At 42.3% G+C, this 19,767-nt stretch overlaps 3 protein-coding genes across 4 annotated transcripts; 2 read left to right on the forward strand and 1 right to left on the reverse strand.

The window, feature by feature from the left end:
- Nucleotides 1-1,370: 1,370 nt before the first annotated feature.
- On the forward strand, nucleotides 1,371-6,910 carry tefa (TEF transcription factor, PAR bZIP family member a; the record flags this gene model as incomplete). Its single annotated transcript, XM_079233546.1, has 5 exons — nucleotides 1,371-1,491; nucleotides 2,490-2,873; nucleotides 3,199-3,419; nucleotides 4,345-4,556; nucleotides 5,003-6,910. The coding sequence occupies 5 exons, from the start codon at nucleotides 1,371-1,373 to the stop codon at nucleotides 5,025-5,027; spliced, it is 963 nt and encodes a 320-aa protein (XP_079089672.1). The 3' UTR covers nucleotides 5,028-6,910.
- A 909-nt stretch (nucleotides 6,911-7,819) lies between these two features.
- phf5a (PHD finger protein 5A) lies at nucleotides 7,820-9,668 on the reverse strand. The gene is made up of 4 exons (XM_079237181.1): nucleotides 9,568-9,668; nucleotides 9,169-9,192; nucleotides 8,161-8,327; nucleotides 7,820-8,012 (listed from the first exon to the last, which is right to left on the reverse strand). The coding sequence occupies exons 1-4, from the start codon at nucleotides 9,617-9,619 to the stop codon at nucleotides 7,923-7,925; spliced, it is 333 nt and encodes a 110-aa protein (XP_079093307.1). The 5' UTR covers nucleotides 9,620-9,668; the 3' UTR covers nucleotides 7,820-7,922.
- A 632-nt stretch (nucleotides 9,669-10,300) lies between these two features.
- aco2 (aconitase 2, mitochondrial) lies at nucleotides 10,301-17,879 on the forward strand (the record flags this gene model as incomplete). 2 transcript variants are annotated; one of them, XM_079236468.1, is made up of 17 exons in its annotated part: nucleotides 10,301-10,372; nucleotides 11,272-11,414; nucleotides 11,728-11,986; nucleotides 12,078-12,170; nucleotides 12,262-12,420; nucleotides 12,586-12,736; nucleotides 12,846-12,950; nucleotides 13,291-13,382; nucleotides 13,929-14,034; nucleotides 14,178-14,335; nucleotides 14,441-14,514; nucleotides 14,614-14,725; nucleotides 14,816-15,094; nucleotides 15,205-15,396; nucleotides 17,180-17,312; nucleotides 17,515-17,636; nucleotides 17,741-17,879. In XM_079236468.1, 17 exons carry the CDS (start codon nucleotides 10,337-10,339, stop codon nucleotides 17,870-17,872), a joined length of 2,346 nt encoding a protein of 781 aa, XP_079092594.1. In that variant the 3' UTR covers nucleotides 17,873-17,879. The 2 variants fall into 2 exon arrangements, with proteins under 2 accessions (XP_079092594.1, XP_079092593.1); XM_079236467.1 differs by having other exon boundaries at nucleotides 10,337-10,387.
- Between the last annotated feature and the right edge of the window lie 1,888 nt (nucleotides 17,880-19,767).

Here is a 19,767-nt window from a genome sequence, read left to right on the forward strand (position 1 = left end):
TTATGTGACATGTTTAGAAATAGCTTTTTTGTTTTTGTGTAATGCCAGAGGTGCTTCTGGTGATATAAACATTCACTTAGCGTATGTGCTGAAGCAAACTGACCTTGACGACTTAGAAGCTGTGAGATACAAGCGACATTGGACAGATAAACACCCCCTCCCACCACCACTAAAACCCCAGTGAGCATGATGGTGTGCCGAGTTGCCTTTTTCAGTAAATGATACAGATGTAGGCATAGAAATGGACGGAACAATCCATTTAATGACAAAGAAACACATGGACAATGCCTCATTGCACCATGCTTTTAAATATACTTATTTGTCAAAGAAAACGGGATGCATTATAATTAGAACAAAATGTTCTTTGAAAACCAAGTGAACGTACATCCTGTTTAAAAAACATATATATTCCCGTTGATAAAATAAAAAAATGGAGGTTGTTTTAAAGACTGATCGAGTTCTGCACTTTCTGTTCTAATCTTTGCCCTTGAGATGTCTGCTAAGCTGCAGCAATGCACCCATAAGGCCATAACTTAAACCTCAAGGTGTGGCGCATGTAGGGCTACTTTTTCATTGCTCCGTCGCTCTTCCTATCTGCACGTGAGTGCAGACACTATTGGACAGAGCCTGCAGATATGTGAGGACACCAGCTGCACGTTTCTGCATGTGAGGGGAGGGGACAACGTATGCGGCAGCAACATGTGGCCATAGATTGCATAAGCTCCTTGGGCGATGTTTTGTGTGAACGAGGTTGCATGATTACAGTGGGAACATGCATTAAATATATTTAAATGTATTTCTGAAGATGGTGTGACATTGAGTAACTCTTCACTAATCATACTGGAAGTTGTTAACGCCTTTCAAACGTAACATAGTTTAATACAAAAATTGATAACAAGACCTACGACGTCGTCGTTTTCGTCTCGTGACACGTTTTTCTGTTAATGTATTCCGTGTTACATCGATATATAACTCGGTCAACCAATGAGATCTCAGCCAGTTGCGCCGTATTAACTGCTATTGGCTCCTCGCTATACTCCACGCCCCCTTTTTATTATTCTAATTAATATTCATAGGACGAGGGCCCGGCCCGCCTATCAACACAAGGCTGTGTGGACGTTTCCGTGGAGCAAGTGCGGTTTGTTGCGAACACCAAACGACCTAATTTTCCGAAGGAAGAGGCTGTGAACCAGAGACAAGACCTGCTGAGGCTGCAACGACCATCGTTGTCAGACTTGAACACGTTTTGAATCACCTTGAGACGGCGGTGAAACCGGCTGAATAGCTGGTGTTGTCGAGCAAAAGGACAGTTGTTTGCCTTGTTTCTTTTTTCCGTCATATACTTCGCGGGTAACAAACCCAGGAGGAAAATGTCAGGAGACAGAATTATCATCACACTGGAAACGGCGGCGGGGGCCCCGAGTTCATTCCCCGTGGTTTTGAAGAAGATCATGGAAATGCCCCCACCGAACCTTCTGGACGGCGACGACGGTGAGTGAGGAAGGAGCTCAGACACACACGAGCTCAGCCGAACAAACAGCGAAGACATGGAAACGTAGAAGCAACGCAACAATGTAGCAGACCAGCTTCAAAGAGCGTTTAGGTTGTGTTCCATTCCACGGCCTGTACACGCAATGACCACAGCGCTCCTCGTGAGTCTATTATGAGGCATTTGATACAGTAATAAACAGTCTACTTCTGCCGTCAGGCGCCATGGATGGATTACAACGTTATTCGAAGTACAAGTATTTGTCGCTGCTGTCATTGTTCATCTGGCCGCGATGCTTCTGCTTTGATGGGTCGGTTCTGTGTGGACTTGTCTGCCTGGCGTCGGGCTCTCCTCACCTGCGAGGCTTTTCTAGACACCTCCCTGTATTTAAACGCTCGTCTCTGGGTATTTCAAGTAGCATTTCCACATGTATTTGTCGAAAAATGCAAGTTAAAAATGTATCAAGCGGAGTGCCTGACATGTCACAGCTTGTGCTAAAAATAAGGGGTCAGTTGCCGTAGTTACACAAACATTCGGCAACGTTAATGCTCTAATCTGTCTACTGTTTTCACTGTGGCAATGGTAGAAGAGTCCCAGCTGTGTTGAGCAGAACCATTTCCGTATTCCTTCAATTTGCCTTTTCTCAGGGTTTCCATTGTTGTACAACATACACTGTACATGGGTCACAATGAGGACTCCTCTGAGCTGTGAGGAGGACACGAAAGTTTTCGATAAATAATAAGAACCATGACTCTGAATGTGATCAACAACGCAACTCTGATATTCAGACCAACTGATGAGACTCAGCAAAAGTTGGGTTGTTTTGTAGTAGATTGCCGTTAAGAATTGCATTTGCCACGCGTAGCAGTTGTGGAAAGTTCCGACTAGTCCCTACTGTCGAAATGTGAAAACAAAAAATTGGTGGTTGGGTTTGGTGCCCGAGGGACCGTTCTGTATTGACTTTCTTTCATCAAAATGTGCATTCTTTCATGTGTTTCAGACACCGACAAGGAAAAGCTGGGTCTGGGAGATAATGTTGACCTTGGCGGAGGAGGTAGCGATATGGGTCCGTCGGCCGCCCTGACCCCTGCTATCTGGGAGAAAACCATTCCTTACGATGGCGAAAACTTCCACCTGGAGTACATGGACCTTGAGGAGTTCCTCACGGAGAATGGCATCCCCACCTTGCCCGGCGTGGACCTAAAGAGCAGCCCAGAAGGAGACTCCGTGAAGACGCAGAAACTAAAGGCACAGGTGACGGTTGCCAAGCCAGCCAGCATGTCCCCACTGGGCCTGCTACCCATTCAGGAATTGGACAAGTGTGAGGGCGAAGTGGTGATCATCACCAAGAGTGAGTCAGATATCATCTGCGACGTTACTGCAGGTGAGTGGTGGAGGTTGGTGGATCAGAGAGGGATGCGGGTTGTCACTAAAATCCTGCCAATTATGTGTTTTACAAGGCATAACACCAGATATTCGGATTACTTGATTTGGGGTGGAATTGGAGTGATTTGCATAGCAAAAATAGTACAGTTTACTACAGGACTATTAGCAGTTGGTACATGTTGGAATGTTTGTCTGTTATGGTGGAAATACATTGTATATTTAAAATGTTTTTTAAATGAATGCATGCTTTCATGGTGCCCTTCATTTTAATTGGCAGTCATGCAATATAATTCAGTTATTGTGCTCCTCTTCTGTCTGCTCAGAGGTGACCACTGAAAGTGACAGAGCGACCCCCGAGCCCATTGACCCCGATGAGATTGAGGTCGATATCAACTATGAGCCAGATCCCACCGACCTGGTCCTGTCCAGTGTGCCTGGAGGCGAGCTGTTTAATCCCCGCAAGCACAAGTTCTCTGAAGATGAGCTCAAGCCACAGCCGATGATCAAGAAGGCCAAGAAAGTGTACGTGCCTGAGGAAAAGAAGGTATGCTTCTTTGTGCATAGCTTGGTTTATGGAAAACGCCAATAGATTGGTTAGTTTTTCATTAGACTTAAGTTTATATTAATTATATTACATGACGGTGAGCTAACTTCTAAAGGTTCATATATATTCCCCATTTGACCTGCAGCGGGGACACCACAGATTAGTGGTTGTGATTATACTACTTGCTGGAGTGTGCTTGTGGGTTGCGTTCAACACGTGCACAGCCGAAGGAACAGGAAGTCAACACTTCTTCCTTGTCTTCACAAAACGCTCTCTTAAATATTTCCACGTCTGATGACACTTTCTTCTTTTCCCCCCAAACTCTTGGCAATTTACCCTCACACATGTGTTTACTTTTTGGTTCGGTTTGGAACGAATCACAAGCATTCATGTCCTCTTTCAGGAAAGTTGAATTTTTGTTTTTAAAGATTAATTGCATAGCGGCAGGCAGGTCTCTACTTAATGCTTTAACGTTTGTCCCTACACAGTGACTGTGTTTTAAGCCGTGCTAAAAAACATCTTGGCAATTGGATTTCATTAAATAATGTGTATTTAATTAAATGGAATTCAACCATTTTATTGGCCTCTAAATACACAACTGGTACGAGAGCAATAGACATCGTAGCAATGGTCATGTCACAGTGAAGCAGCTCACAGTGACTCAGCAGTTTTGACAATTTTTAAGTTGATGTTTGTTTTCCTTCCTTCCCAGTCTGCCCAAGAACACAGGTTTTGTTCACACACAGAGGAGCCTGGCTGAGAATCATATTACGCACTTTTTTAGTGGTCAGATTTGGGCTGACGTGTTGACAATCGGATACACAAAGCTGTCACTGAGCTCAGAAGGCATCGTGGGGTCTGGTGTTTTCTTTCTTTAACTCAGTCCAACCTGTTGCTTCTTTCTTCTCCTCCCCAAACTCTCCAGGATGACCGGTACTGGAACAGGAGGAATAAGAACAACGTGGCTGCCAAACGGTCCCGTGATGCCCGCAGGTTAAAGGAGAACCAGATCACCGTCAGAGCGGCTTTCCTGGAGCGCGAGAACGCGGCACTGCGGACAGAAGTCGGCGAGCTGCGGAAGGAGTGCGGCCGCTACAAGAACACAGCGGGTCGCTATGAAGACAGATTTGGACCACTGTAAGGGAACATGGAAAACAAATGCACAATTTTTAATATACATCTTAAAAGACGGTATCAGCCCCTCGTCGGATTCAAAACCTTCTTTGGGCACTGTTCTCATAAAGCAGATGGCAAATCCTTTGTAGTGTTGAGATGACGGTGTGTGACTGTTGTGTTCGGCTGGAGTTAGCCACAGGGGAAACGGAAGACGGGCGGGGCGATACCCTTTTCAAACTAGTACAGTCACGTGGGTTAACTCTGAGTTGGCAGTCAAACCCAAAAAGAAGACCCTCTGACCAGAGCTGGGTCAGAGTGAGCATTAGTTTGAGAAAGGAGGTATACGAGATGTGAACAGACAGATAACTTCTGTTTGAGTGGTTATCTATCAGGTACAAACCATGTGACTGTGTGAATAATGTTTAATGCTCCCCCCCCCCCTCCTGTCATCCTTGTTCTCTTTCAAGTGCGGTGCTAGAAGAAGACCAGTAGAAAGCAGTTGATTTATTTTTGGAATGAATAAATCAATCAACCCAACGGAGTGGATACGTGCAAACACTAGAATCGATCAGATGAAGAAGAGGAGGGTTTTTACTGGCGTTGCCATGGAGATGCAATGGCATGTAAAGACCTGACATCTATTTTTCATTTCTGGAGGTTTTTTTTGGAGAATTGGATTTATTATCCATGTGAATGAAAGTGTGAGAGGATATTCAAGTGCTTCTTCAGCGCACAACTTTGAAGTGTACCTTTTATCATGTTTTGTATGCCTTTGGCCGAGAGAGATCATTTGTGGTGTTTATTTTGGAGAAACTGTTGCTTTTTCATTTAGTAAATTATAGATGATACTTGGGTAGCAATTGCAATAGTTTAGAATAGTAATTAAGGTATGGTAGAAACAGGGATTTGCAGGTTGCTTTTAATTCTTTCCACATTTGAATGAATTCTGAAACCTGCCTGGACATTTTTTTTCAAATGTATATTATATAGCAGATTATATGAAGAGCTAGGATTTTCTTTGCCCACAAAACACTTTTTAACTGCAACATTTCCAATAATTTAAGGTGATTACATTGGCGTTGCAAAAAGGAGTGCAATGTTCACTCTTCTCTTCACTCCTTACCAGAAGCTCAGAGACACACAAACCTGGCTCTCACTGTCGCTCTTGTGCCGTTTTTGTCACAGAGTAGGACGCCTGCTTGTTGTCAACGCTGACTCATCCATTCACGTCAGTAACCTTTCATACGTGTTGTGTGTGAAATCCACTGATGCATGTACTGTAAATAGTTGTAGCCTAAGATTATACTTATTAGACTCCCCCCCTCCCCCTCCCCTTCCAACATGTTACATTGCTTTCAGTTAAATTGGACAGTTAAAAACTCATAGTGCAAGTCAAGTTTTTGAAAAACTAAGTTTTGGATAGATTTCCAGTAAATTCATCTGCCCCCAATGAGCGGACATTTGCATTGATAATGTATGAAAGTGAGCGTTTAAGGCGAGCTATCTGACGCTAACAGGACTTTGTTTAGTGCCTTATTACGGGCAGCTGGAGGGAAAATGTTTGACCCGTTAAGCCTAAAAACATCACACAGCGCTCAACGGTTTCCTATTGTTTACAATGGGTTGCTTGAAATGATAACAACTAGGTTCTCAAAAACGTTTTATTTGGGGGGAAAGTGCATTTAGATTGTATCAACAGTTTTTAGTTTGTGTTGTAGGACACATTTATCAGTCTTTATAACCTAACTTTTCTTATTTTGGTGTGAGCTGCTTTGCTTTTTCTTTCTGTCTGAGGTGCGTACGCTGGCAGTGTCTGTTGCCAGCAGTAATACTGTATTGTATGTTTACAGGGGGACTTATTATGTAACGCTAATTACCTCCTTAGTTCAAATTGTGACTCAACAGATTTTATTCTCATATTCTGACCAAAACAGAAAGCTATTTTGCTCTTCTGTTGCTGCGCTTTCTGCCATAAATAAATTAAATATTATGGTATTTTTTACATTACACCCTGAAGTAAAGACATCTTTATATTTTAGTACATCATGCTTTTTTTGTTAAAAATAACAGACAAAGGGCAATCTTGTAGAGTAAAACTTTTTTTGACGGTCACATTTGTCGAATTAATTTTACTTCCTGCATCAATGTTTAAATACGTCACATTCTTCATAAGTGCAATTTTTTTGTTACGCTTTCTGCTTTAATAACCATTGCATCTGCCTTCTATCTTGAACAAGCCAATTGATTAACCTTCAGGGGAGTGTAACTTCCTGGTTCTGTCTTTGTATTTCTTGTGAAGAAACTTCCTTGCATTTAAAGTATGGCTACCTTTTGTGTCTTGTATACACAGTATGTATAAATAAAGACTTGCTGAGAAAGTGTGGAAGTGTTAAGTTATTTTCTTATGGAGATGTTTCTTTAGGTTCTCGCAGTGAGCAATTCATAGAAGACTGATCTAAATAAATCATAGCTCAGGTCCACAGTGAAGTCCAATATAAACTGAAGAGGTACTGTGTTTTGCTCGAGTTTTAGCTGGAATCAGTTGAGCCAATCTACTTTCTGATTGTAATTGAATATGTCCACAGCAATTGTATTCTGTACCCATAGTCTTCTGAATTGAGTTGGTGTTAATACATTTGTTTTGGGATTATTGCAAAGGGAAACGAGCGGTGGAAAACAGTTGCGCTCAAATGGCAAGCTGCTTCCCCCCCTCCTATTCATGTTTTCTGTTCGTGATTTTTTTTTCCCAGGCATTTGACTTTTCATATCAATAACTAAATCCTGTCTTCACTCTGTCATTTGTTTAATTTCATAAATCTGAAACAGAATCAGATGGTTCTGTTCAAGTGAGCCAAAGATGGGAAAAACTGAAACATTGCCATCTGGTGGAGGGAGTTCATGGAGACAGTGTATAAAGAAGCTGTATAAAGTATGATGCTGCTCAGTATGTTAAACAAGCTCACTCAGCATCCCTGAATAAATTGATACCATCGTACTTATTCAAGTGACATTAAGTCTCCACTCGTTTCCTATATTTAATCCACAGCTGTGCCAAAATGTGTTATCGTATGTTTGTCAACATAATTTAAAAAACTAAGAATTTTAGAAGCTTAATAATTCATCTATAAAGTGTTTGTTGGTTTGTTAGCAATGAGGAAATGCAAAGCAATATAAATAAATCAATAAATAAATAATTCAGTTATCTATTTGATGCTACAAGCCTTGTCATGAATATTATATATATTTTGAGTATTTCAACATTCAAAACAGGAACAAGAGAGAAATACAAAACAGAGTTTTATTGACAAGTCAAAAAATGTTTCTTCAGGTTTTAAAGAAAATCTGCAAAAGCTGAAAAACTAAAACAAGAATCGGGCCGTGGCGTCTTCACCTCTTCTTGAAGCCATACTTCTTCCTTTCATAGAAAAGATCCGTTTTAGAGCTGCCCAAATTCACAATCTTAGGACAGCCATCTCGCTGTAAAGGGAAACAGAAAAGGCCTGTTTACGTGATATTTTCATCTCAAAGAAGCCAGACAAAATATTTGTACACAAACTGGTTAAATCATTATACAGTCTTGTTTCAGTGATGGATAATACAGGGAAGTGGGCTGCAGGCCACTCACATCTTTCTCCTGGATGGTGCACTCTTTACAGTAGTAAGCATCAGACACTCCTGGCCCTCCGCAGATGACACAACGTCCCTGATAGGAGCCGTAGTTACACTCGTCACAGATGCGCACCAGCGTGCACGGCCTCACGTAGGAGTCACAGATGACACATTTTCCATCACCTGAGAACCGGGACAAGACAGATGAGAGAATTTATTGAGAAAATGGGTATATCATTAACTTAAAAACAATGTTGGGGATAAATTAGTTTGCTAAAAAAATTCTAAAAAGTTGTGTTGTGGGAGACATCTTTATCTGACCATAATGTCACACACAATGTGTCAATTTACAGCAGCCACATACTTTTTCATTACCGATTGATTATTTTCAAATACTTGATGAATAATCTATAAAAAATTAATAAGTCCTTGTTGAAACCATCCACAACTACAGGATATATCTTTGAACAGCTTGCTTCTCTGGCAGACAGGTAACAAAGTACACTATAATGGGATGTTAATGCTGATGCTTAGTTTCTGTGTTCTACTCTGTTGTCTTTAATATTTCTCTTGTTTATATATATATATATATATATATATATATATATATATATATATATATATATAAAGTAGGACGAGAGCAATGTGTAACCGCAGTCAAATTCGATGTATGTGCACACACACATGGCCAATAAAGCTGATTCTGATACCGTGTGCACACTTTGTATCTTAACTTGAAATATTATTACCATGAAATTGGCTATCAATCCCTGTTGCACAACTTTAAACTGATTTGTAATCAGATGCTTGTAAGAATGCAAAGGTTCAATAACACAGTGGAAGTATATTAATACAAAAGACTAGTATGACAAATATATGCCATTAATTGTACAGGGCTAACGTAACTGTTACATATGCAAAAGAGAGGAACAATTCATAAGACAGCAGACTTTAATAATTACATACTCAAAGGAAAACACATAAGGCTCAATTTGTAGTATTAATCACAGAAGGAAACACTTACATTTCTCGCAAAGTCTCCCGATAGCTGAGGAACAAAAACAAAAGCATTCAGAGCCACAGCAAGTAACGTCCGGCTGGCTAACAGTTGATTCATATCGCTTTTATACATTAGAGTTAATAGCCTATAACTTCCTCACAGTGAGAGCAAAACCCATTAATAAATACACAGAAGTCACGTCCCGTGAAACTATAACACTACTCACGTTGTTAACCGTGTGGACGTTTCTAAGCTAACACCAAGGCTAACATTCGTTCAATGAATCCATGCTCTCCCCGTTAGCATGGCAGCTAACGTGAGTTCGCGCAAAACGTAAAACACAGACACCCGGCGGAGGATAAATAATCAAAATAATAACAACAGTGTTGACAAACACGTGAACGTAAATAGGGCTAGGCATACCAACACCGGCTTGTTTCCTGCAAAAGATCAAATCTGGGTGATGTTTAGCCATTGTCGGCTAACGTAAGGAGAACGCTGCAGACTTCTTCTTCTTCTTAGGTTTTATGGCAGATGGCATCCAACAAAAGGTGCATTATCGCCACCTACTGCATTGGAGCGTGGACCAGAGTTATCTATCCCTTTACAAAAACTAAAATTAAATACAAATAAATAAATAAAAAGGGAGGTATATCTATTCGGTGCCCTAAACACTTGCATTCAATCCTGTTTCTTTCAGATATTGCAGTAAACGGTGCAGACTGGGTTCAGCAGTGACTTTTAACCTGTAAACTTCGGACGAGGAGTCGCGTTACCGCCACCTGGCGGCGTCTCCAAAATAAAGCAAAAAGGAAACGATATGCCCCATATTCCTCTTTTTGTGTTTGAATAAAAAAAAACTTATAGTAATTTATTGTTATAAATGCTGTGGCTGTGTAGGAATTATCACTTTATATAGTAATACAAAATTGTCCTCATCCTTTATAAAGGTCAATCATAAAGTAACAACGGAGGGAGACATTTCATTTTATATATGTATAATATGTCTTTGTCAAATGTAAAAAACAAACATAAAATGGAGAAGGATAAATCTAAGTTTATATTAAATGTATTCAGCAATATAGATAAAAGTAAAACAATCGTAAATATTTGTCCTTTAAGGACTTGCGAGACCGCGGTTTAAAAGGCCGTGACGTCACCACCGTCCGACACATCTTTGTCAGTGAACAAAATGGCAACCTACTGTCTCACTGTCGCCCGGCTCCAGGTAAGAGACGAAAGTGTGTTTATTCTACCAAATTTAAAAAACAATGAAGGATGTCAATTACTATGTTGCATTTAATAGGTTTATTGTAATGTCAAACTGACATTTTAAAGTTCTCAGAGCGGTTGCTGAGGATAAATAAGCGGTGAAACGGTCGCAGGTTCATTGGTCAGGTCATCGTGTCCTGACTGCACTGGACTCATCCAGGCAGAGACAACTAGTTTGGCACTGGATTAAAATACACAGCTAGTCTCCGTTTACCAGACACTCATTGCCGATGTTGTCAGTCCTTAAATGAACATCGCTAGGTCATGTCTAGAAGTGGAGGTTGGGGTTTAACAGCAAGGTTAACCACAAGGTGATCTCCCAGCATGCCCACAGTGGAGCAACAACATATGTGTTACACACAGACCTTTGCCAGTTTGTTCTCTTGTGTGTCTTCTTTGATAACTTCATTATGTAAGATGTTCAAGGTTATTTAACCTTGAACAGTTTCTTCCTGCAGGCCGTTACTCTGGACAGTTAAATCAGTCATACACTGTCAATAGACATCCACTGCTCCCGCCATGTTCACCTGGTATCACCCTGATATCTGACACTTGAGAGAAGACTGGACAACAGCGTTGCATTCAAAGTCATTTAAGTCATTTTTTCCATATCAATATGATTCTAGGCACACTATTTTTTTCTTTCTGCTCAATCGGCTCTATTTCAAGAAGGTTTTTTAAAAGAAGAAAGTGAAATTGATACAAACCTATACAAAAGTCTTTTCGGGTGAGGGTTGATCTGATTGTTTAAATACATCCTGTAAATGGGGAAACGGTGCACAAGTTACAGCAGTGTGTCTGTTTTTGTCTGCAGTTCTCTGATCACTTGTATGTTTTGGTTCTTGTCGTCTCCAGCTGGCTCTGGGTCATGGTGCACGGCGCCTGCATGTATCCGCAGCCTACAGAGCCAAAGCCAACGTGTCCATGAGCCGCTTTGAGCCCAGTTCCTTCGTCAACTATGAGAGGCTCCAATCCAATATTGACATTGTGCGAAAAAGGTCAGCGTTCTTCAAATCTACTCTGTTTGATATGGCTCACGTCACACTTTCTCCCAAACGCTTCCTTATCTGTGTGAGTGTTTGTTTTTTACCACCATTTTCCATCATATTTGTTGCCTTTACAAAATGTTGCCGGTCAGCCTGACCTTCAGTTTGTCTTATCACTTTTTTCTTCTTCTATAGTACATTTTTTTTTTCTTTGTTTTTATGTTGTAGCTGTATTCTCATCGTCTGACCTGTTCCTTGCTGAATCTTCATCTTATGTTCCAGCATCCTACTACAAATAAAAAGTTATTTACATTTTTCTATCCAGGCTCAACCGACCACTCACCCTGTCGGAGAAGATCGTGTACGGCCACCTCGACGACCCCCACAACCAGGAGATCGCTCGCGGTCGCACTTACCTGCGGCTGCGTCCCGACCGCGTGGCCATGCAGGACGCCACAGCCCAGATGGCGATGCTCCAGTTCATCAGCAGCGGCCTGCCGAAGGTGGCTGTGCCCTCCACTATTCACTGTGACCATTTGATCGAGGCCAAGACCGGAGGGGTGACGGATCTGGCCAGGGCAAAGGTGAGGGATCTTATTTGTTTACCGTAATTATACTAATGTCTCAAAAGGGATCACTTGTTGACGTGCATTTTTGTCATGGTTCTCATCCTAGGAGGTCAACCATGAGGTCTATAACTTCCTGTCCAGTGCTGGGGCCAAATATGGAGTTGGCTTCTGGAAACCAGGCTCTGGAATCATCCATCAGGTATCACTGCTGAAGTTTGGATGCAGTGCCTGGAAATGACAAGCTGCTCTTAATTTTAGCATGTTAACGTTCAGATTTTGCTCAAAAACAGATCATCCTAGAGAATTACGCCTACCCTGGAGTGATGCTTATTGGCACAGATTCCCACACACCAAACGGAGGTGGGCTTGGTTCCATCTGCATTGGTGTTGGAGGAGCGGACGCTGTAGATGTCATGGCAGGAATCGCCTGGGAGCTCAAGTGCCCCGAGGTTTGCGGAATACAATATCTTGCACACATTTTGCTGACTGTGTCGTCGTTTGACTTTTGTTTACAGTGACACTTTTCCTGTATTTTTCTATCTCAACCGTAGTTGTGTTTCTTTCTACCTCTGAACTTTCTTGCCACAATGAATTCACCATTCTCTTCCTTAAAGGTGATTGGTGTGAAGTTGACCGGTACCCTCTCAGGCTGGACGTCTCCTAAGGATGTCATCTTGAAGGTGGCTGGCATCCTGACGGTGAAGGGTGGCACTGGAGCCATTGTAGAATACCACGGGCCCGGAGTTGACTCCATTTCCTGCACTGGTCAGTTAAAAACCAAACAAAAAAAAGACATCTTTTTTTCAAGCTGATATATTAAGGTTTTTCCTCACAGCTGTTTGGCTCAAAAGTGCATTTGTTTTAATGTATGCAGGTATGGCCACCATTTGCAACATGGGAGCAGAGATTGGAGCCACGACCTCAGTGTTTCCCTACAACCACCGCATGAAGACGTACCTGGAGAAGACGGGACGTGGAGGTATGTTTAGGCTTTTGGTCATGCGATATTATCCATCATCAAACTATTTGTTCCATCTGTCCTACGCCAACTGTCGGAGAAAGCAAAACTGCACAAAATGAATCCGGAAGAATTTAATCCCAGAAAAAGAACAAAGTTATAGATATTCACATTTAGATTTGCACCGATAAAGAAATTAAATGAAATAAACAAAAGAAAGGAGGATAAAAGTCATCAAGCAATATCTGTACTGCAATTCTAAACTGTGTAGGTCAATGCCTATATCTTCATGGAATACCTGCCTGGCATAAATGAAAGCTTGGTGTCTTGTTAGTGTCTCAACACTCTTGTTTCTTCCCAGAGATCGCTGCCCTGGCTGACAAATTCTCAGACTTGCTGGTACCAGATGAAGGCTGCGAGTACGACCAGCTCATCGAGCTCAATCTGGACGAGGTCTGCACTTTTTTCATTTGAGCCTTCGTTGGTACTTCAAAGTGTAGAGCATCAGGAAATGCATGTAGAGAGTGATGGGAAACCTAAAAAAAAAAAGAAATCTTCTCTGTAATGCAAACCAATATTCAGGTTTGCTCATTAATCACCAAAGTATTTTTATAGCCCGCTAGAAACCAGACTGTTTTATTATTTCACTCTGGTCAGAATAAATGAAAATGGTATGAACACTTGGATGGAGATCTTTCACTTAGTTCTGTAAAGTCAGGGAAGTTGTGTGATCTAAGATCCCGGTCCGGGTGGGACTGGTGCAAATATGACTCCTTGGGTGTCCGTTACCAAAGTTGGAAGAATGTGATCTATCAGAACGTTGTCAGAATTGTTTTCTCCATCTTCAAATACACATTGCACCTTTTTACAATTAAACACAACTGACATTGCTGCAAAATGTATGCACAAGTGAGAGGTTCACTTAACGGCTTCAATTACAGAAAGAGGTTTATGTGAGAATGACTTGCTAATGTCAACGTTGTGTTAAAAAATTTCTAGCTGAAGCCTCACATCAACGGGCCCTTCACACCTGACCTGGCTCACCCAGTGTCTGAAATAGGTGCTGTTGCTGAGAAGAACGGCTGGCCGCTGGAGGTTAAAGTTGGTAAGAATTTGCATTGGGTGAACGGGCTGCACAGCCTTGATCTTACGCCTGCTGTAAACCCTGCTGCATGTCAGACTGTGCATGGAAACATTTTTCAGCAAGATGCTCTCTGACATCTAATCTGACTCCTTCCCCCTTTTTAGGTCTGATCGGCAGCTGTACCAACTCCAGCTACGAGGACATGGGCCGCGCTGCCTCTGTGGCCAAGCAGGCTTTCGATAAAGGCCTGACCTGCAAAGCTCAGTTCACAGTCACCCCTGGCTCTGAGCAGATTCGTGCCACTATCGAGAGAGATGGATATGTGAGTGTTTGAGCCCAAAGAAAGCAGCGATTGGCGCCTCCCCTAAATTGATGATATATTCCCGGGTGTCTTGAGGAGAGTTAAAATGTGTTTGTCTTCCTTTAGTCAAAGATCCTTGGTGATGTAGGAGGGGTGGTCCTGGCCAATGCATGTGGACCATGCATTGGACAGTGGAACAGGTGAGCGTTTATAACAGGACTTAGTGTCCAGAGAGTTAAATTCCACTTTTCTTTGAAATAATTGTGTGTGTGTGTGTGTGTGTGTGTGTGTGTGTGTAGGCAGGATGTGAAAAAGGGAGAGAAGAACACAATCGTCACATCCTTTAACAGGAATTTCACTGCCAGGAATGATGCTAACCCTGCAACACATGCCTTTGTTACCTCCCCTGAGGTAAACGCTCACTAAATAAACACTTGGCTAGTTAATGTACACACAACTTGCATTTAAACACTAAGATCCTTTCCCTCTCTTCTCCCTCAGATTGTCACTGCCATGGCAATCGCCGGCACGTTAAACTTCAACCCAGAGACGGATTACCTTACAGCCGCCAACGGTGAGAAGTTCAAGCTGGACCCCCCCTATGGGGATGAACTGCCTGCCAAGGACTTTGACCCAGGCCAGGACACGTACCAGCACCCGCCCCCTGACGGCTCAAGCCTCAGGGTGGACGTCAGCCCTGAGAGCAACCGGCTACAGCTGCTCGAGCCCTTTGACAAATGGAGTGGAAGTGATCTCGAGGACATGAAGGTCCTAATCAAGGTCAGGTCTTTTGAAATGGCACCGACCCCTGTAGCAGTTGGTCTTTAAACCTTCTCACTGCAGCTGTGTTGACAAGTTTTTTTTAAACGTTCCCTTTTCTGTCGCCACAGGTGAAGGGCAAGTGCACCACAGACCACATCAGCGCTGCTGGACCTTGGCTGAAGTTCCGCGGTCACCTGGATAACATCTCCAACAACATGCTGATCGGTGCAGTCAACAGTGAGAATGATGCCATCAACAAGCTCAAGAACTACCTGACAGGGGAGTACGGAGGAGTCCCTGATGTGGCCCGGCACTACAAGGTGAGGACTCCAGAGCGGTAAGGGCACAGGTACTGGATCACTGGGCCAAAGTTGCTCTTAGCATTGTATTGGTTTTACATTTGGATTCACAGACTTGGAGTGGGCCTCCATCAAACTCTTCTCTTTTTCCTTCTACTATTTATTTGTGCTAAAAAAAAATTAAAAATCACATCCCAGGGTTCCCAAGCACCTGGAAGTGGCGATGGCTTTAAATGTGTATCGGGCAATATTGAGAGATTTGGACAATAATAATAAAAGAAGCTAAATACTGGCTAATGGTATTTTTTTTTCAAACTTTGCTAGCATTGTGTCTTTACATGCAAGCTGCATTGTTAATGTAAAATGGACCATTGGACATGAAATGTTTTAACTTTGGTAGCAGTAGCTCACAGTGGGTGTGATTAGCCTCGTTAAAGAATAGTAAAGGGGCTAAAGCAGACCTGGGCATCTTACGGCTCTCCCAGTCTGGCCCGCGTGAGGTCAATCAAAAATGAATAAATATGGCGCACTCCATGAATGCAATACAAACGGCACTGCTTTTACTTTGAAGGCGATTTATTTATTTATGTGTATGCGCACGTTTACGCAGTCTCACGACGGGCAGTGTTGCCGACGGGCAGTGTTGCAGACTTGGAGACTGAAGTGAAAGCGTATTGTTCTGCAGTTTCTGTCCTCAGCGAGCAGCGGGAGCTGCGGCGAGACCCCCGCCTCCCAAGGAGCCTCGCGCCGCAGTCTCCGCCTCCAGATTGAAAATTAATCGTGCAAAGCCGCCGCGGATCTGACCTGCGGTCTGATCCACTATAGCAGAGCACTTTAAGTCAGGATCTTCACTCTTCTCTCAAAGAGGAGAACGTTCCTCACATGAGGAAAGATGCTCAGAAGATGTTGGTTCTCTTTGGATCTACCTACATGAGAACAAACATTCTAGTGATGAAGTTCAACAGATCAGATCCTCTCTCACTGATACCTGTCAGCTGTCACATCTCCACCTCATTCAACCAGACTTCATGCTCTTGTTCAAGCCAACACAGACTGGACTTTTCTCACTGAGTAAGAACAACTGAACTGGAAAACATCAAAAGCACTGATTGCTTTTGTTTAGAGTTAATACATTGCTGGTCTTTAACATACAAATTTAAGGTAAGGTTTAAACAAATCTTAAAAAAACTACATTACATTTTTTACTTATTTTCATAGCCTTATTGTAACATGTATTCTTACCACTAGCTGCTCAAAACCATATAATTTACAGTTTTTTTTAATAAAGTAATAACATTAATATTTAGTTAATTGAATTAAGTTCAGAATTGGTTTGGCCCTCCACAACGGTCCAAATTTCTCATGTGGCCCCTTGGGAAAATTAATTGCCCACCCCTGGGCTAAAGTATGGTTTTATAAACTGATAAATCAGTGGCAGTTAATAATCCAACAGGTATGTTTAAGTTCAGTCTAGATGCATGTAGAGCTTCAGCTATTAGTTGATTAATCAGTTTGAAGATCAACAGAAAAATAGCAAACTTCAACCATGAGGGAATGTGAGGATTTGATGCTGTTTGCTCATTCTCGTCATCGTTGTAAACATAATATGATGTTTGAACCAACAGTTTACAAAGTAATTGAAAGACCACAGTTGCTGTGGGGAAAAAAAATAATCCAGATACAGCCTGATTGTATGCGTCTAGTGTTCTAGTGGTGAACATCAAAACCTACAGCGGGACTCCCGTTAACCCTTTGCACCAAGTATTAAGCCGGCTTAAAGCCTTTTCATTCCTGTTGGTTGCAGGCCAACGGTGTGTCCTGGGTTGTGGTCGGAGATGACAACTACGGTGAGGGCTCCAGCAGAGAGCATGCCGCCCTGGAGCCCAGGCACCTGGGAGGAAGAGCCATCATTGTCAAGAGCTTCGCCAGAATTCATGGTACTGCACAACACCTGCTAAAGACTCTTAAGATTCAATATGTGATGAAGTCTTAGATGGCCTAATCGGACACTGGCCAGTTATTTTTATTATTTTCCTATATTTATGTCAAGTTTTTAATTTCTGAAGTTAGGACTGTGTGAAATCTTGCACTTCACCAGTCATTATTCAATTAACAAACATGTCTCCCACCCATCCTCAGAAACGAACTTGAAGAAGCAGGGTGTGCTGCCACTGACCTTTAGCAACCCATCAGACTACGACAAGATCTGCCCCGATGACACAATCTCCATCAGAGGACTAAAAACCTTTACTCCAGGAAAGGTAAGAGGGCAGGCATGGCAGCTGCAAAAATGGCCTGCCTGCGGTAACTTTTCTCCAGCTGTTCACGGATGCCGTCTGTAATGAGAACCTGTCGTTCTCCCCAGCCTCTTTCCGCAGTCCTGAAGCACAGCGACGGCAGCGAGGACACCTTGGAACTGATCCACAGCTTTAACGAGGGACAGATCGAATGGTTCCAGGCAGGCTCCGCCCTCAACAGGATGAAGGCGCTGCAGTGAGGTGGGGGAACGAGGAGCGGACATGTGGAGGAGGAGGATTTTCAGGGGGAAAACAGTGCGGTCAGGATTGTGGAAGAAGAATGTAGATGCTGTTAATGTCTGTTCCATCAATTTGGACTGAAGAAATGTGACTCTATACCTCAAAGAGTTAAATGTTGTCCGTCGATCAGTTCAGTCTAAGTGCAGCCTAATGTTGATGATGCAACGATAGAAGCTGATCATTCTAATACTGTCATTTGTCAGTCCATTGCGTCCTTGAAGGTACTGTTCGCCACCATGTCTCAAAGTCAAACGCTAGAAATCGAAGTCTGTTGTGAAAACAAACATTGAACACGCCAAGCTTTGACAGCTGAGGCGCTGCCGTTGTTTTTGCAGCCGTTCAAACCGGTCTGTGGAGCGTGAAAGCCACTTCACTCTGGAGCTCAGCCAGCTGGTCACACACTTGCTTGAGGATTGTGTTGCATAACATGGCAATTATCAGCTGTATTCAACCATTGTCATTCATTCAACCAGCCCCGATGTTATTTACACTCCACCTTGAACAGGCAAATACTGCTGTTTGCTGCATCTCCGGGTCCATTTTTTTTTTTTTTTAGTATAGGTGCATTTGCAATGACCATATGGATCCAAAGGAAACACAAGTTGATTAGTGTATTTACTTGTGATAAACCTGTTTGCCCCCAGTGGCCTTGATGAGTTACTGCGGTGTCTACAAGGAACAGCAGCTACATTATTTTATCTGGTTTACAGTTTTGAAAGCAGCGCCTTGTTGACACAGCTGTTTTCTGGGCATTGTTGAAAGGCATTATTGGAACTGTAGTAAGTCACATAAGTGCATTGGCCAGTGTGAGTGCAAGTGGATCCAACATAACAGTAAATGAAACTAACATAGTGTACCTTGTATCTATTATCTAACTGGAGCATTGAGGGGTCAGTTTGGTATCCATGTTCTTTCAGCCAAGTACGGTACATGATGACAATGTTACAAAAGGTTGACGCTTCCTAATATACAGAAAGACTATGCTTTAATGCTATGTGCGAATACAGTTAACACCCCCTCTCCTTCCCTGACGCCATCACTTCCTAAGCTGCCCTCCCGATCAGCCCTCAACTTCTTCACAAGGTCAAACATAATGTGGTTTCCTGCGTGCTTTTTCCATAGACTTCCTTTAATTCAAGCACAGGTTAAACATGGTCCTTGTCTGTCCTGGGTTTTCAGGCTCCTTTTTTGGAGTATAACGTGTCACTTTTGTGTTACTTTTACCTCAACAGAAATGTAACTGTATTGAAGAAAATTAAAGTAACAGTCTGTTACTGGAAAAATGTCAAACTGATATTAGACTGTAAATGATCCTTGGCTTGTATTCAGTAACGTGGCAGCTCACAAGAACCCCAGAACGGTTTCGGCACTCTGTGGATTTAATTAACCGAAACCTCAACATGGTGATCATTACGACTGATAAGAAACCGGATGTGTTTTTGTATTTATTACTGTTTTTTTTCCCTTCCCAGTCCCTGCCGACTAAAGGCATCAAGAGGTTATTCAGATGAAGGCTGAAACCACTATCTTCCTCTCACTGACTGTATGTCAAGTCTTTGGTTACATGTACAAGTGTTATTTTTCTTCCAGATTATTTTTCCTGTATAACAGATGCCAATCTGTTTAAAAAATAAAAACAATCTCAGATCTGATTTATTTACGTCTGTCTACGGGTATTTGTAGAGATATACAGTTATGGGGAGAACTGATCCATTCATTCATATTAAGTAATGCTCAGATAATCCTGAACAAATGATCAATGCATTACAACTAAAATCTGGTGGTGATTAAGATTCATTGAGGATCAAGGTTTTGAAAGAATTAAGTGTTTATTAAGTCTATACTCTAGGAATAT

Source organism: Taurulus bubalis (genome assembly GCF_910589615.1).
Source record: "Taurulus bubalis genome assembly, chromosome: 2".
NCBI lineage: Eukaryota > Metazoa > Chordata > Actinopteri > Perciformes > Cottidae > Taurulus > Taurulus bubalis.

Coding starts and splice junctions, on each gene's coding strand:
- phf5a (XM_079237181.1), bottom strand. CDS start 9,619: ATGGCTAAACATCACCCAGATTTGATCTTTTGCAGGAAACAAGCCGGT. Junction 8,328..9,168: donor CGGGAGACTTTGCGAGAAAT/GTAAGTGTTTCC, acceptor CCCGGTTCTCAG/GTGATGGAAAATGTGTCATC. Junction 8,013..8,160: donor GCACCATCCAGGAGAAAGAT/GTGAGTGGCCTG, acceptor TTCCCTTTACAG/CGAGATGGCTGTCCTAAGAT.